This window comes from Thunnus maccoyii, chromosome 21, assembly GCF_910596095.1.
Source record: "Thunnus maccoyii chromosome 21, fThuMac1.1, whole genome shotgun sequence".
Classification (NCBI taxonomy): domain Eukaryota; kingdom Metazoa; phylum Chordata; class Actinopteri; order Scombriformes; family Scombridae; genus Thunnus; species Thunnus maccoyii.
In genome coordinates, this window is record NC_056553.1 from 3,273,750 (window position 1) to 3,290,297 (window position 16,548).

General features: G+C 36.6%; 1 protein-coding gene across 3 annotated transcripts; it reads right to left on the reverse strand.

The window, feature by feature from the left end:
- Positions 1-4,995: 4,995 nt before the first annotated feature.
- On the reverse strand, positions 4,996-14,464 carry zgc:194621 (uncharacterized protein LOC795037 homolog). Of its 3 annotated transcripts, XM_042399535.1 has the most exons (6): positions 14,366-14,464; positions 13,075-13,563; positions 9,125-9,183; positions 8,918-9,001; positions 7,546-7,625; positions 4,996-5,492 (listed from the first exon to the last, which is right to left on the reverse strand). In XM_042399535.1, the coding sequence occupies exons 2-6, from the start codon at positions 13,491-13,493 to the stop codon at positions 5,448-5,450; spliced, it is 687 nt and encodes a 228-aa protein (XP_042255469.1). In that variant the 5' UTR covers positions 13,494-13,563; positions 14,366-14,464; the 3' UTR covers positions 4,996-5,447. The 3 variants fall into 3 exon arrangements, with proteins under 3 accessions (XP_042255469.1, XP_042255468.1, XP_042255470.1); XM_042399534.1 differs by lacking the exon at positions 14,366-14,464 and having other exon boundaries at positions 13,075-13,900; XM_042399536.1 differs by lacking the exons at positions 4,996-5,492; positions 14,366-14,464 and adding an exon at positions 5,897-7,063 and having other exon boundaries at positions 13,075-13,904.
- Between the last annotated feature and the right edge of the window lie 2,084 nt (positions 14,465-16,548).

Genomic DNA, 16,548 nt, shown 5'->3' on the forward strand with positions numbered 1-16,548 from the left:
CTTATGTCTTTTCACATAAAATAATAAAAAAAATAATTTATAAATACTATGTCACTATACTATGCTATCTACTATCTCGTGGAACTAGTTAGATAGATAGATAGATAGATAGATAGATAGATAGATAGATAAACAGATAGATAGATAGATAGATAGATAGATGGATAGATAGATTACTAAGCAGACTCACAACTCTTAATGATAACTCCAGGAAAATACCTTTAACTTTTTCCATATCCATTCACAACACATCTATAAAATGGGAGTTTCTGTGATGTTTATAAGAACTTTGTTTTACAATAATGGACTTGGATGGAAAAATCATCATGTTTTAATTCCTCATGAGAAATATTCACTCCTCGTCTTCAAGGCTGATTCAGTGTCCGTTCTTTCTGTATAGATATGAAATATTTTTATCAATTTGATTCTCATCTGTAATGATGTAATCAGTATTTATATTTAATATCATGTCCATCCCTGTTTAATTTTATTACTTATATCTGTACAAAGTTCTTATTTTACCTAATATATTCATGTTTTATCATTTATGCACATCATATATTCGCATCATAGCTATGTATATTTTCTGCAATAAATAATGTGCTGAAATGTAATTTTTGGAAGAAAAATAGCAGATCACAGATTACAGTTTCTGTCGAAGATGTGAAAAGTGTGTTAAGCTATACAATATACTATCTTTATGCACTTAAAGTAAATTATTGGAAATGTTGTATTTTAATAGCTTTTTAAGTTTAAAACATGTATTTCGCAGTAGGCACCACTGTCAGTCTAACAGATTATATAGTGGGTTTAATTCCAGAAGCACAGAAGCGTCATTGAAACGTCGGAGCTTCCGAGGATCCCCTGAATGCAGCACTGGCGTCACAGAATGGCGTCTCTATAGGACTACAATTATGGCCTCACAAAACAATTACAGCTGCTTCAACTACAGATATTGCAATACCTCTCACGCATGCGCACTTGGCTGTTTCTGTCACCTAATATTTTAATTATGAATGTCTGAAGCACGATGCTGACATTTAGCTTCCTGTCCTTTAATTTGTGTCTGTGTGTGTTATGTAAATACAATTAATATTAGAATCATCCTAATAGAGAAAAAAAAAATATTTTACTGCATTACTCCACTGATTCATGATGTTTGTCTGTGACCTTCTCCTGCTGATATGTTCCTATACTCTCATTATAACACAATATTGATCATTTCTCATGATAGTTTACTCCCAGAAGGATCCAAACATGAGTCAGTCATCAGTTACACAACATACTGTACCTACAGTCCCACCCTGTGCACCTTCACTGCCTCTGAAACAAGCACAACACGACCTCTGTTGGTGGATCAGAGAACGACAGACACACATTTGTTTTTGTCATTTGGGAAGATACTGAGCTGACTTTTCCCTGGAGATTTACCATAACAATAAGCTCTACATGTCCAACTCTGACTGTAGCATAAGTGTTTGTGATAGGTTTTTCTTCTTGCCTTATCCAAAGCCTGATATATATTCCTCTCAGACCTCCGCTGTTGTCCAAAAACTATTATAAACATGTCAATAAGCCTCACGCTGCCCTGGGTGACATGTTCCTTCATCACCATGAACACACACTGTAGTTTATTTTGACTCAATCCCCCCACACATCATCCTGCTGCCAGAAACTCTCACTAGAGCACCGAATGTGGATTCATCCGCCACTGAAAATAGTCCCCGAGAAACACACTATTTCCTCCTGTTTTAATAATGTTTGCTGAAAAGTGCTTTACAGGAAGGAAAAAGGGGAAATGGAAAGATAGAAAATCAGAGAGGCAATATTTGAAACTAGGAGAATTTACATACAAAGGAAACTTTATAAAATAGGTTTTAAGATGGGTTTTTTTTAAGATGTGCTCTGATTCTGCCTCTCTACCAGTATGTGTGAGTCGAGGAACACTTGTAGTTTTCAGCCTTGACCTTGATTCAACCAGAAGTAACTGAAGATCTGAGGTTCCTCATATAAGTCAGAGAGCTCAACAACGTCTTTAAATACAGAGATGACCATGTGTGCGGTGGTGGAAAGTAACTAAGTAACTAACCCTAACCCTTAAATACTAATACTTCCACTCCACTACATTTCAGAGGGAAATATTGTACTTTCTACTCCACTACATTTATTTGACAGCTTTAGTTACTTTTCAGATGAAGATTTGACACAATGGATAATATAACAAGCTTTTAAAATACAACACATTGTTAAAGATGAAACCAGTGGTTTCCAACCTTTTTGTCTTTTGACGTCTTACAAAAAGCAGTGTGTAGTCGGGGTCACATTTCACATGTCTATGAGTTGTTAACAGCTCCACCAAATAGTGATTTTTCCCTCTAAACTTCTCACATGCTTTCATTTCAATAAATGTTCAAATGATCCAATATTTCAGCAAAAATCAAAGATTAGAGAAAAAGTCCAAAAACTGAAAACAGATTTGTGTATCAGAACTTTGTTTTTTCTTCTTTCCTCTCCCATTAATCATCTCACCACCCCTCAGATTTATCTGCTGACCCTTTGGAGGGGCCCAACCCCTAGGTTGGGAACCTCTGGACTAAACTAGCTAACTGTATATAAAGTAGTGTAAACTAGCTCCACCTCCAGCAGCTACAACAGTAACATGCTGCTCTAACACTGATGCTTCACTATTAATAATCTAATGATGTCATATATAATAATATATCAGTCAGAGGGACCAAACCACTACTTTTACTGCAATACTTTAACTACATCAAGCTCATAATACTTATGTACTTTTACTGCAATACTTTAACTACATCAAGCTCATAATACTTATGTACTTTTACTGCAATACTTTAACTACATCAAGCTCATAATACTTATGTACTTTTACTGCAATACTTTAACTACATCAAGCTCATAATACTTATGTACTTTTACTGCAATACTTTAACTACATCAAGCTCATAATACTTATGTACTTTTACTGCAATACTTTAACTACATCAAGCTCATAATAGCAGGATTTTTCATGCAGGACTTTTACTTGTAATGGAGTATTTTTACATTGTTGGTACTTTTACTTAAGTAAAGGATCTGAATACTTCTTCCACCACTGCTAAAATGTCACTTCACAGGACGACCTTTCGTACTGGGGACACTGATATGTGCATGAATGTTGCATGAGGAAATGAAGGCCGACAGTACTGTAAGAAACGGGTAAGAGAGGTTGTTGTTGGTCATGCGAGGTGGTTGCAGACACCAGAATGTACTGAAGCTTCTGCAGCTGCTTTGAGCCTCATTCAGTGAAACATCTGTGATGGGAGGTGCCCATCGTACCCTGCAGTAGTGTTTTTACTTGTAATGGAGTATTTGTACATTGATGTATTGTTACTTTTACTGCAGTAAAGGATCTGAATACGTCTTCCTCCACTGATGTCTTATATGAGTTTTTCCAAATCTTTAAGCTTAAGTTATTTGTCCTCACAACACGAGTAACAAGCAGAGACTTACACAACAGGGAGAAAGTATTGCAGTATTATTACTTTACTGCAGATGACTTACTTGCTTCGTTGCAGGTGACAAAGTTCTCAGAGTTTAGAACAGATTTACATTTACGTCAGTTTGCATTGTCTGATCTCTGCACTGCGTTATGTAACATAACGAGGAATGGCGTGATGTGTTTACAGGCCACGCCTTAAAGTAAGGTACAAAAGCTATGTGCAAACATTTAGACACGTATAGGTGCTTCTTCTGAGATCTAAATGTTTATTTCAGATCAGTCGATTAATCAATCAGCTGATCAATGTAAATATAATAAACTACTAAACAAGTATTTTGAGAATTGATTAATCTTTTAGATCCTTTCTCAACCGAAAATGTCAAATATTCCAACAATTAAATCAAGAAAATACTAATCAGAGTTTAAGTTGAGCACATTTATCCACTGACTTTTCATGACTGATACACAAATTGTGCAGCTGTGACATCAGATCTAATATCTCAACACTGTAAATTAGAAAAATGTACTTTAAACAATCATCTCAATCTAAAACCTCCTGGAAAACAAACTAAAAGTGTATGACAATTATGGTCATCAGTTATAAATGTTTCACATTTGTTCCACACAAATCCAACTTTAGTGTGTTAAAACAGTGCTAAATACTACAGTACCCATGAGCCTCAGGGCCACAGCCAACAGGACACTGATCTAAAGTAACCAGGACGTCATTACTGGAAAAACAAACTGGTCTCGAGTTTCTTTAATGTGATTTTTTAATGGTTTCATCTGCACAGACGACAATCATTTCACCTCAATAGTGGAGAAGCAGCAGAAATATAAACCTGAGAGACAAATATCTCAAAACCTGGAACAACTTAAACCTGCATCACTGATAGTTTTTGGCCCCTTGTTTTCAGCAGAAACAAACACAACACTGACACATCATCAGCTTTTAAGTTGATATGTTGAACATGTTAGCAAACAGTTGCTTATTTCCACATCCAGCAGTTACGGAGCAACATTATCATTCATGTGGAGTCGTGTTTCTGTCCACCTGGTGAATGTAAGTCCAATATTCACTCTCTTTTAGCTCTGTTTTTACTCTCTACCAACTCCTGAGGGAAATATCTGGCTCTTTAGCTGCTAAATGCTCCACTATGTTCACCAGCTAGTCTACAGCTAACTGTGTCTGTTTGGTGCTGAGCAGGTAGTGTACAGTGACTTTTTACAGCTGCAGAGTCACTGATTATTCTCTGTAGGTTCATCACTACGAGCCAAACACATCACACACTGACAGTGAAGACTGTACATTGGTATTACAGTAAAATATTGATTATAGCTGCTTTAAGCAAAAAATTGGGGTTGGGGTAAGTAAAAAAATAAGGGTAAAAAGAATTTTGAACTGACCCTTTAAGTCTTGAAACAAGCCCTAAATCAAAATTTTCAAGTGCAATGTGTGTATTATGTTCTAATAAAACACTCATTATAAATAGTTAATGAGGTGTAAATAAAAGCTTCATACATTTATTTATAATGGTTTTTAAATCAGCCCAAATATTCATAAAACAGCTTTTGGGTTGCCAGTTTGTTAAAAAAAAAAAACAATCCACGGCGAGATATTCCTGCAGGAAAGTGAGAAAATATGTAAATATGTCTTTTTGTATTTTAGCAGAACTGAACCTTTGAACTGTATGATCTGTACATTACATACATGTTATATAAAAATACATGAAGTACTAAAACACTGTAAAACTGTATAATATAACACTGTAAGGTTAAAGTGTTGCTGTATGTTCATACACAAATGATATAATAATCTCTATATGTTAAAGTATGACTTCCTGTAAGTATGTGATTGTAATCCGGTTTAAACTATATGTGATCTTTGTGTTGCAGGTACAGCGAGGCGTTGAGCTGCCGACAGAGACGAGAGACGAGGAGACGCTCAGCTGGTGAAGACGGACGTCTGCTCCACCAGCTGCTTCTTCACCTGAAACAACAAACAAACACACGCTACTGATTGAATGATTAGTAGCTTCGGGTGTTATTAGTGTTTCTAGAGATAAATATCCCATAAACTCCGTCTTCGCACGACGTCACCACCAGAGACTCTTTGCTGCGTCTCATCTGCAGAACAGCGCCTCCTACTGATGATTTAAGAGTTTATATTTTTCATGAAATGACTCAAAAAAAACCCAGAAATATAATGTGGTGAAAAAATCAAAAACTTACAACAGTTGTTTAATTTTTGATGTGTTTAAGTTCGTTAACATTGTCTGAAAAAGACCACAAGATGAACTATTTAATTAATCTTTATTTTTTAATTGCTCAGAAAGTAGAACTGTGTGTCAGGACTTGATACCTTTCGACTGAAATAACTCAACACCAACTATGATTGAAACATCTCCAGTCAAACGGTAACTGCGTTCAGTCCTTTTTGTACCAGATCTAGAAATAAATGACTATTTGTATGGTTTCACTTGCAGCCAATCACTGCAAGCGTTCTTCAATTTAACGCAACATGTGATTGGCTCATTACTGCAGCAGCTACAAACCAAACAGTCTGTGGTGAAAATACTTCACTGTACAGTTATTTAATAAATGTTTAAATAATTTGGACACTTTCAAAATGTATTTGTGTAGTGGTGGCATTTTACACATGATGGGTATAAGTATTGGTACTGGTATTGGTACTGGTATTGGTACTGGTACTGGTACTGGTACTGTAATACTCAGCCCTATCAGAAAGTATTACGTTATAACTAAAAGGAGAAAGGAGCTAAATTTCTCTCATTATAACAAGAAAAACAACTCGTTATAACTAGATGCTTATTCATGTTCAAACAAATACATTTTCTCTTTATAATGAGAATAAATGTAATAACATGAAAGGTGTTTGAAATGTGAGACTGTATCTTATAAAACATGAATGCTGCTGCTGACGTGAATGTGTTTGAACATTTGAATGAAATAATCGACTTCTTTACTTTTAGGGTGAACACATGATGAAATCTGGCTCTAAATAAACAAACTAGATGGATTTGTTAGCATGTGGACAGAGTGTTGTCTCATACTGGAGAAAAGAACCAACGTGACGTTCTAGATACGTTTCTGAAGCTCCTGTTATGTGTTTGTTACTTTATAAGCATCTACTATCATGAGAGAACATCTTGTAAATGAAATATTTCCTCTTGATAACAAGATACTTTTTTGTTAAAACAAGGAAGTTTTTTCTCGTTAAAAGCAGAAACACAGTCAGTTTACTGTATGAACAGAAGTCCAGGACGGTCGTGCTTGCAATTATTTTTTTAATGCTCAAGATCACGAGTTAATTTATCTCGTTATCTCGAGAAAACAAAAGGCCGATTTCTCAAGATAACGAGATAATATAATCACGAGATTTATCACGGGGTGGAGCTCGTTCTCGTTTGTTTGTTCCTTCCTGTCTTCTTCTTCTCTCCACGTCTTCCTCACATGAACATATCAAACACCAGAAGAACTTCAGGTGGCTCTAAAGGACAAATCTGTCATATGTTGGTTCTTTCCTTCCTCTCATGAAGTCTGACAAAGTGAAAAACATGAAACATCCCATCATATTATGACCATGTTAATCAAACCTCTTATAGAACAAACAGAGGCGCCGCTTTAGTATTTTCCCAAGCCTGATGGTAGTCATGGAAACGCTACTGAGCATCTTCCTCTTTCTATTTATTGTTTTTTCTGCACACTATCATGGTTGTATGTGTGTATATATACATGCACACTATATATTTATGTGTGTGTGTATGTATTTATGGATGTATACATGTTTTTGCCTTTGCTATTTCTATGTCACATCGGAGATTCAGGTCATGTGACTGTATCATGTGACTTGTATCATGTATAGATCTAAGATGGCGTTGTGCTTCGTCGCTTGTGTCTGATGACAATAAATAATAGCAGTAGTTATATGCCTGACACAATAAATTATTGTGGTAATAATAAATGTTAAAGTACATGATGCAGAAATATAAAATTAACTAAAATTAAATAAGTCGTCACACCTGTTGTGGTTTCCTCCTCCTGGCTTGCATCATTTCCTGCTGCTGCTTCAGCCGTACTTCCTCCAGACTCATACAACCACCTGTTAACCCACACACACACACGCACACACACACACACACGCACACACACACACACACACACACACACACACACACACACACACACACACACACACACACACACACACGATATCGGTCTAATTCTTGGAAATGCAAATGATTTACATGTTCACTGGTGGTTTACAGTATATTTATATGGATCACTGAATTTGTCTGAAAACACAGATGAAATGATTGGAGGTACCAGTTCAGGCTGATACACACAGTTGCAGATTTAAATACTTATTTAAATATATATTTATATTGGAAATAATATGAACAATCAAATCATAGAAGAGCAGGTCGAGTGTTTGATCTGTTTGATGAAACTTTATTGTGAAGGAAGGATCTGAATAATATACATCTGCAATAAACCAAACTACTGATTTTATTGACAATATTTTGTTTGATTTTGTTATCTTACTGTGATGGTGTTTGGGATCTAAATAAGTTTAACTGGTTGTGGAGTCTGTCAGAAAACACTAGGAGACGACTCTAAAGGTTTCTTTACTTAAAGACTCTACAGGTTTAAACTTTTCTAGAAGATCAGAGAATTACAGAAATATCACTAAGACACAATCAGTTAGCGACACTTAAAGTCCTATAAAACTTTGTCCACATGGTATCAACACAACTCAGTCACTTCAAGTGGTGTCAACGTATAACTCGGACAGATTATATTTGCTTGTAGGAAAATATTAACTCATGAATTCCACAACTACACCAGATGTTCACACTAGGAAATAATCAATAAGGCTGCAATATATCAACACACACTTACAGTCAAAACTAATATGTTACAAATATGAATAATAGCAGTTAAATGATACGACTATATATTACCATCTAGTCAAGTTAAAACACATATTAAAACACTAAACACTCACTAATCTTATATTTACTATGAAGCCACAAAATATAAAGCAAACTGATATATTCATTTACACACATAACCTCCTAAACAACCTTTTATCCCAAACATATCCATCAAACTCTCTGGACTGAACCAGCAGACAAACTAAACGAGCAAATATACCAATTAACCAATCAAAGGAGCTGATTGGCTGCTGCTCGTACACCTGCTGTCCAATGAACAAAGAGAACATGAAGGGGCTGCTGTAACTTTAACTGCAAACCTTCTTAACAAATGTTTTTCATAATATAATGTGTTTTCAGTAAACATACAAAACTTATGTGTGTGTGTGTGTGTGTGTGTGTGTGTGTGTGTGTGTGTGTGTGTGTGTGTGTGTGTGTGTGTGTGTGTGTGTCTCACCGACACTGCTGGGGTTAATCGAGACGTACGCCATGGCTCTGCTCAGTCGCAGCTCCTCCAGAGCGGCGAGCTCCGCCTCCGCCTCTGCTCAACCAATCACACGACACACACACAAAAAAAAAATATGGAAAAACAATAAGACAGATAAATATGATCTGAATCCAACCGCAAACCAACAAACCAGAGAGGAAACAACAAACAACTCACTTCTCTGGATCTCTCTCCTCTTCTTGGGGTTCGGGGGGATGACGGTGAAAGCTTTGTGGCTGAAACAGAAAAACACACTCTGGTTTATTTTCTCTGTTATAAAACATTCAGCTGATGTTTTGTGCCGCCAGCGCAGGATGACACAGTCAGTGAGAGAGGCAGCGTCCTGCAGCTCAGGAACAAATTGTTCCAGGGAAGAAGCATCAAACCTGTATCCTCCTACTTAAAGGGAAATACACTTTTATTTTTATTTATTTATTTATTAACAACCTGCATCTTCTTTTGGCCAAAAAAAAGCCCAAATTATCAGATTTTAGCTTCTCCAAATGTGAGAATTTGCTGCTTTTCTCTGTTTTATATGATAATAAACTGAAACAAAACATTTGAAGACGTCATCTTGGACTCTGGGAAACCAAATGAAGTATAACATGTTTTTTTTTGTTCATTTTCTTACATTTTTACACTGTTGTAATGTCGGATGTATTTGTTAAACATGGTCAAAGTTGCAAAACTTGTGGTGCATGTATGTAAAAATGCTCTAAACGCTCTGTTAGCAAAGTTACCACCACTTCCCCATCGAACTGATGTCAGATTGTTCATTTATGCCCACAAACTGTCTGTTGTGAAGCCTTTGTTGCTGAGGTTGTTCGTGTCATCCGCTCGCATATTTCAGATCAGATTTCGGCTCAAACATGTACGGATGTATTTGAGAATCTGAAATGTTGAGTAAAGAAGAGGATAAAGCAGGATGACCATCGCTCCACTCAGCTAAATCTTTGCTCAGCTGCTGGAAACATCAATGAGTCCAAACTGATAGAAGAGATTTCTGCACACTTAGATCTCTGCAGTGTTTCACTGTTGTCACTTTTTACTACTATTGTTTAGTTTACAGAGCCTTTGGACTGATGGTTTAGTCATCTTGGACTTTAGGAAACTGTGACAGACATTTTTAACTGCTTTTAGATGTTTTATAGACCAAATGATTAACTGATTAAACAAAAAAATAATCAGCAGATTGAACAAAAATGAATATATAATTATATTAGTAGGACTTAATGTTGTATGCAGCTGGGAAGTATTGTGATATAAATGATAAATTCATGGCCTTAATAAATAATTGTAGGCCTTATTGTCCCTGCTGGTCCCTACATGTTATGTAGCATTAAAAAGGTGCCCTGCTAAAGAATAAAAATGTCTCCTTTAGTGTGACAAGATGGACACAGGTGTGATATGTTGATAGACACCACTTTAACATGGTAAATGAGTTGGAAATGTTCCCTTTTTCTGTGTAAAGATTAATCCAGATTACAGTCTGTGGCTTTGAGCTGAAGCAAAATCTCAAACTGACAAATCATCTGTTGCTCCTGGACGTTTACTCTGACAGCTTTACAGCCGTTCACCTGCAGGTCTGTCATGTCAGTGGGTGGTAAAGCATGGCGGGATTAATCCACTGCAACAGATGGCCACAGACAGCAACGTGAACCAGGATACATTAGGACAACCGGCCTTTTTATAGCAGGATGCTAATAAATGTTTTCACCTTGAGACGCTGATCTGCATAGACATATTCTGAATAAACTGAGGAGCTTAATGCAAATGTGACATCAGCATAGAATCTCTTCTCTCTCTGAACTAATAAAGCAAACATGAAAATAATCCTTAAAGTGATACTGGATGTTTTTCCTCGCTGTAATCATTCCTCCTGTTCATACTGGATATTAAAAGATCCTTCAAATGTGCTTTTCAATGGAAGTGATGGAGGCCAAAATCCACAGTGTGTCCACACAGTCATTTAAAAGTTGATGTGAAGCTTTTATTCAGCTTCATCAGTCTGAGTTATTCATATCAAGTGGATATCTGACACATTTACAGTCTTTTTAGCATCAAATTCCCTCTTTGTGTTTCCTCGGACAGTGTTTCCCTGTTTTGCTGCAGGTGGAAGTATAGTAACAAAAAGAGGAACTTTGACACTAAAAAGACTGTAACGTTGAAAGATATCTACTTGATTTGACTCATTTGGACGCTGAAGCTTCATATTAGCTTCAGAAAAAGAATGTAGAGTATTTAACATGCTAATGTTAGCTTTATTGCCAGCATAGTTATGTTAACATGCTAACATTTAGAATGCATTTAGCATGTTAGCTTTTTGTTTTGTTTATATGTGTACAGTGTTCATTTATTTATATTTTTTCATTACATTTATCATGTCATTCTTAACATGCATAGAGTTTGCATGGAAACATGATGCTAACATTTAGCTTGCATGCTGATGTAAGTATGTTTACAGACTAAGGAAAGCATGTTAGCATTATGTCATGTATAGACTGAGTTTAGCACTGCGTCATTTTGGAAAAAAGTTGAACTTGAACAACTTTTGCTGCAATGTAACACTAAAAAGACTAACGTTGAAAGATATCTACTTGATTTGACTCATTTGGACGCTGAAGCTTCATATTAGCTTCAGATAAACTTTTAAACACATTTATTGCACAGAAGGAGGACTGTGGATTTTGTCCTCCATCACTTCCATTGTAAGTGCATTATGAAGGGATCTTCTAATGGTCAATATGAACAGGAGGAATGATTACAGCAAGAAAAACAGGTTTCAACGTTACTTTGGCACCAGGATATTGTATTAAGACAGACTTGAAAAACTGTGGTAAATTAATTTCAAGGTTGAAAATGCAAAACACCTACTGCACGTTTCTAACATCTCACTACGATTATCATGCATTCAAATCTAAAACCACAAGACAAAATTCAAACTGACTAAACACATTTGATGTTTCAGTAGGATCCTAACCAGTACTTTTATACTGTTTCAAAGATACTTAAAGTTTAAACTTTGTTCCACAGTTGCAGCACTGAATTAGTGTCTTGAAGATTTCCAGGTGACTCTGCTGAAATCTTATTCACCTGTCGCTCTATTTTAAAGATATAAGCCATGAATATTCAGAGGTTTAAGTTGTATTTCCAGTCATAAAAGATGTTTGTGTGTTTACAGTCTGGTGTCTCTCTCACCACAGCAACAAGAGTCAGTTTATCAGAAGGAGCATCAGACATATTTTTAATGTACAGATGAACGAGAGAAGAAGCCGAGTGTCTTACAGCCGACACACAGCAACTACTGTTTATATCACCCTGTTATCAGGAGTCATTGAAGACCAATACTGACATGTTTGCATTACTTTAGCGATGATACCTTCTGGTTTTCGTGCAAAGAAATTAGAATGCGTCAACATTTTGCTTTTTATCACTGTAGAAAATCCAGTTTTCCATGGTAGTAAACTCAACATCTCTGTGTTTCTGACTGTTGGTCAGACGAAACAAGTCATCTGAATATGTTCACTTTGGCCTCAGGGAATAATGATCGATATTTTTCACCATTTCTCTCTGACATTTTATACCCTGAACAATCGATGGATTATTAAAGAAAATAACAGTTGATTGCAGATAGTTCTCCTATGATGGAATAATACGACCCGTCCCTCAGTTTTCTGTGTGCAGTTTGATAAAACACAACTTTATCACAAATGAGCTCAACATAAACTGAAACTATTAAATTCTTCTAACAGACCAGGACCACAAGATGAGGATGGAGGACCGTCAGAGTTCAGACTGGACTAATAAAACCATGTAGAGCCAAATGATCCTGCTCATAAATATCCACCTTCTGAAAACATCTTAAGATTGAATAAAGGCATCATTAAGTTTATTTTTATTTATACTTTTACTCCTATTACTTTATAATTCTACCCTGTTTGAATGAAGGTTTTGTTTACTACCTTTTAATGCATTCATGTGCCTTTATAACTTGTAAAGCACTTTGAGCTGTATTGTAAGTAAGATTCTGTACTACTAAAGTTATTATTGTTACCACAGATTCTTATTGGATTCAGGTATTCAGTGTTTTCCTCTCAACCATAAGGACTTGATCTATTTCCTCTCACCTCTGGCTTACGTGCTTCGCCTCAGCTCTGACCGCCCGCTGCTCCCTCTGACCCGGACAGCCGCTCATTTCCCGGCATTTCGGGTTGCCAGCGGCATGATTCACAGAGGTGGACGCTTTCCGGTAGTCCGGGTTTGTTCTGGGCCAGTTTGAGGTCAGTCTGGGAGCGGTGGAGCTGGACCTGGCTCTTCTCTCACAGTTTGTTTTGGACGCTGCTCCTTGTGCCCCGGCGGCCCCGGTAGTGCACCTGCCCCGCTGCGGGAACCTCGGGCAGCTTGCCGCGCGGCTTTTACGCACAGCGGGCACTCTGAGGTCACTTTCTGCCCCGTTGGTCGCTCTTACCTTCACCGGTTTGGTTTTCTCGATGGTTTTTCTCGTCGCCTCCACTGGTTTGGGCTTAATAACCTTTGTTTCTGGCATTTTTATCTTTAAGGTTGTGCCTGCAGACTCACTTCATGACAGAGATGCGTCATCTTCTGCTGATATGCTCCTCGAGAAAAAAAGATAAAAATGTAAAATCTCAATTTTTTTCTTGTAGTGATTCGGTTGCTATGGAGTTTGCGCCCATAGCAACTGCGGAGTCAAGTCAGACAGATTACAGTGAGACTTCTGGTCCCAACTTTCGAAATAAAACTCTAATCTGTTTTGCTAATAAATCTGGTATCAGCGTGGATAAAACTTATAAATTAGGCCACGTCATATACTACTGACGATGAATCATGAGGTGGATTTTGGACACACGGACTGATTTTAACTGCTCCATCAGCATCATTACTTCCTGATCAGCTCGAGGCCATCAGTGACTGCTAAACTTGCAGCATCCATCAGAACCAGCTCTCACCACAAACTGGTTTTAGGCTGCTTTTTTCAGCAGGTTTAACCACTCAACAAACTCCTGCCAATAATTCAAGGAAATAAGCAGCTGTGCCACTGTAGTCTTTCATAGGTTGTTCTACAACTACACCAGTAATAGCTTATTGATTGAATACTTTTATCCAGTTAATAACCCTGCTCTTTGACATATAGCCTATTGATTCAGGTTGTCAACTATTTGTGCCTCCAGTGCAGATCTACATGCAAAAACCGTCAATATAAAAGAGCAGCAGTCATCCTCCACCATCCTAGGAACAAATACACTGCAACTCTACAGGAAACCCTGCAGGAAACCATTACACCTCTTGACACCTGCTTTGACGTCACTCTGTGGCCAGAAGTGCAACATGATCTACAGTTTCGGTTCTTTTCTGCACTGATTGATTTACCGGATAAATGATCCCATTTGCAGTTTTTACCTTTGATTTTGAAGGCAGAGCAGGTCTGATGTCCGGTAAACTCTTGACTCTGCGTGTTTACATTGACGCAGCTGAAGATTAAAGTACGCAAGTGACGCAGCAGAGTATTTGTTGACAGTAGGTGTCCATCCAATGACAGCAGTTCATCCGATTACTGACTCTGCAGGAGTCACATGATCACATGCTGCAGGCCTTTATACACTGAAAACAGCATGATTGGGTCACGGTTATTGTGGTTTACACAACACAAAAATGGACCATATAATAGCTACAGCAATAACAACAGGCTAATAAAGCTTTATTTATGTCACTGAGGACATAAATAAAGTGTTATAAATGAATTTTAAAAATACAAAGACGACAAAATGGCAAAAGGTAGGGTGCAATGGAAAACAATATTCACAAAAGATTTTTTTTTAAATAGAAAAATGTAAGTTACTTCAAAGGAGAGTTGAACCTTTCTGTGAATAAACCTTTTCAGACACAAATTATTATTCAAAGCAGAGTATTTTTTGTAGAGTAATAGTGTACTTTTCACTACACTACATTTATTTGACAGCTGTACTTTATATTCAAAACATATGAAATGTTTTTAGATTAAAACAGCAAGAAGCACATGAGGGTGTTAGTTCCACCTCAAACAGCTACAACATTAAAACTGATTTGATTTATTGATTGGGACAGTGTACAGTTTTAAACATTAAAGATGCACTGCACCGCAGTTAGCTCGAAGCTAATTCGCATCCGTAGTCCCCCACAGTCAAAACATACAACAGCACAACAACAAACAGTACAAAGCAAAACAAAACAAACAAAAACAAACAAAAAAAACCCCCAAACAAAACACACAGAACACACCATACAAAATACAAAGCTACACACAACAGCACATCACATACACACACAATGTCAACTAGAAATTAATAATGTAAACTAGACTCAGTGGTCACACAGCTGATTTGTCTTTAGTTGATTTTTTAGTTTTGTCTTGATTGTATTGATTGAACTACAGCTCTTCATCTCATCAGGCAGGATGCTCCACTGAGTTGTGGCTTTCACAGAGAACGCTGACTGTCTGAATGCAGTGTGAGGAAAAGGTCTGGTACAATCTTGTATAGAGGATATTCTGCTCACATGTTAATGCGTCAGTAAGGATAATCAATAAATATAATATATAATAATATAACACTGACAGGAGCCATTCTGATGCATACTGAGTACTTTTTTTGGTATTTAAAGTACATTTTACTGATAACACTTATATACACACATACATTGTTTTATTGCTACTTTTTCTAAGCAAAGATCTGAGTACTTCTTCCATCACTGCAAATATTCAAACTACACACTTTTATCCTATTTAATAATGCTTTACATGCTCTTAATTGTTTTCTAATGAGTCTCTCCAGCTCTGACACACATATGTGAATACACACTCAGTGATATACGTGCAGCCAATATACAGTAAGTGTGTTTTAGCAGAATTTTCCCATCCACTGTAGTGGCTTTAAAGTCCATTCCCACTAATCACAGGACCAGTATTAGTCTTCTTGTCTGCGTATGTAATGAATGCAGTATGAATATGTGTTTTTTTTCATGCATCTATGTATGTCCTGGAGGCATGTACAACACATAACACACTGTGGAAACACATTTCCCCTATCTATCTATCTATCTATCTATCTATCTATCTATCTATCTATTTATTTATCTTATAAGTGTGTTATTAGATTAGTTTTACATCAGTAATACAGCAGTTATTCCATACAATGAAAACTATGAAAACTCTTCTGCACAATGAGTAAAAGTTTTTAAAAAGTACTCACTATGCATATTATTATATGATTGGATCATTATTATACATGTAAGCAACATTATATCATATTTCAATATATATAATAAATACATTATATTTTATAAAATGATCATGTTTTGTATGAAAAATCTTAATTTCAAAATTAACTAGAAACCAACGTAGAGGTTTTAACAAAAGATAATTGATGACATCAAACTAAATATTTAACAAAGCATTGGGTGTGGATGTCAGCAGTCAGTGTTATAAGGTGTGTATCAGTGAAAAATATGTGTGTGCATGTTGTAAAGTGCAGAAAAAGAAACTAAGGCAACATGACTTAAACCAAACCAGATGCCTGTAGTGATGAGCAGAGAGAGAGAGAGAGAAC

Bases quoted from the DNA above. Each gene is read 5' to 3' on its own strand.
- zgc:194621 (XM_042399535.1), bottom strand. From the start codon at position 13,493: ATGCCAGAAACAAAGGTTATTAAGCCCAAACCAGTGGAGGCGACGAGA. The intron at 9,002-9,124 runs GTGAGTTGTTTG...TTGGTTGAGCAG, and splicing joins GAGGAGAGAGATCCAGAGAA to AGGCGGAGGCGGAGCTCGCC. The intron at 5,493-7,545 runs GTGTGACGACTT...TTGTTGTTTCAG, and splicing joins GGAGGAGGAAACCACAACAG to GTGAAGAAGCAGCTGGTGGA.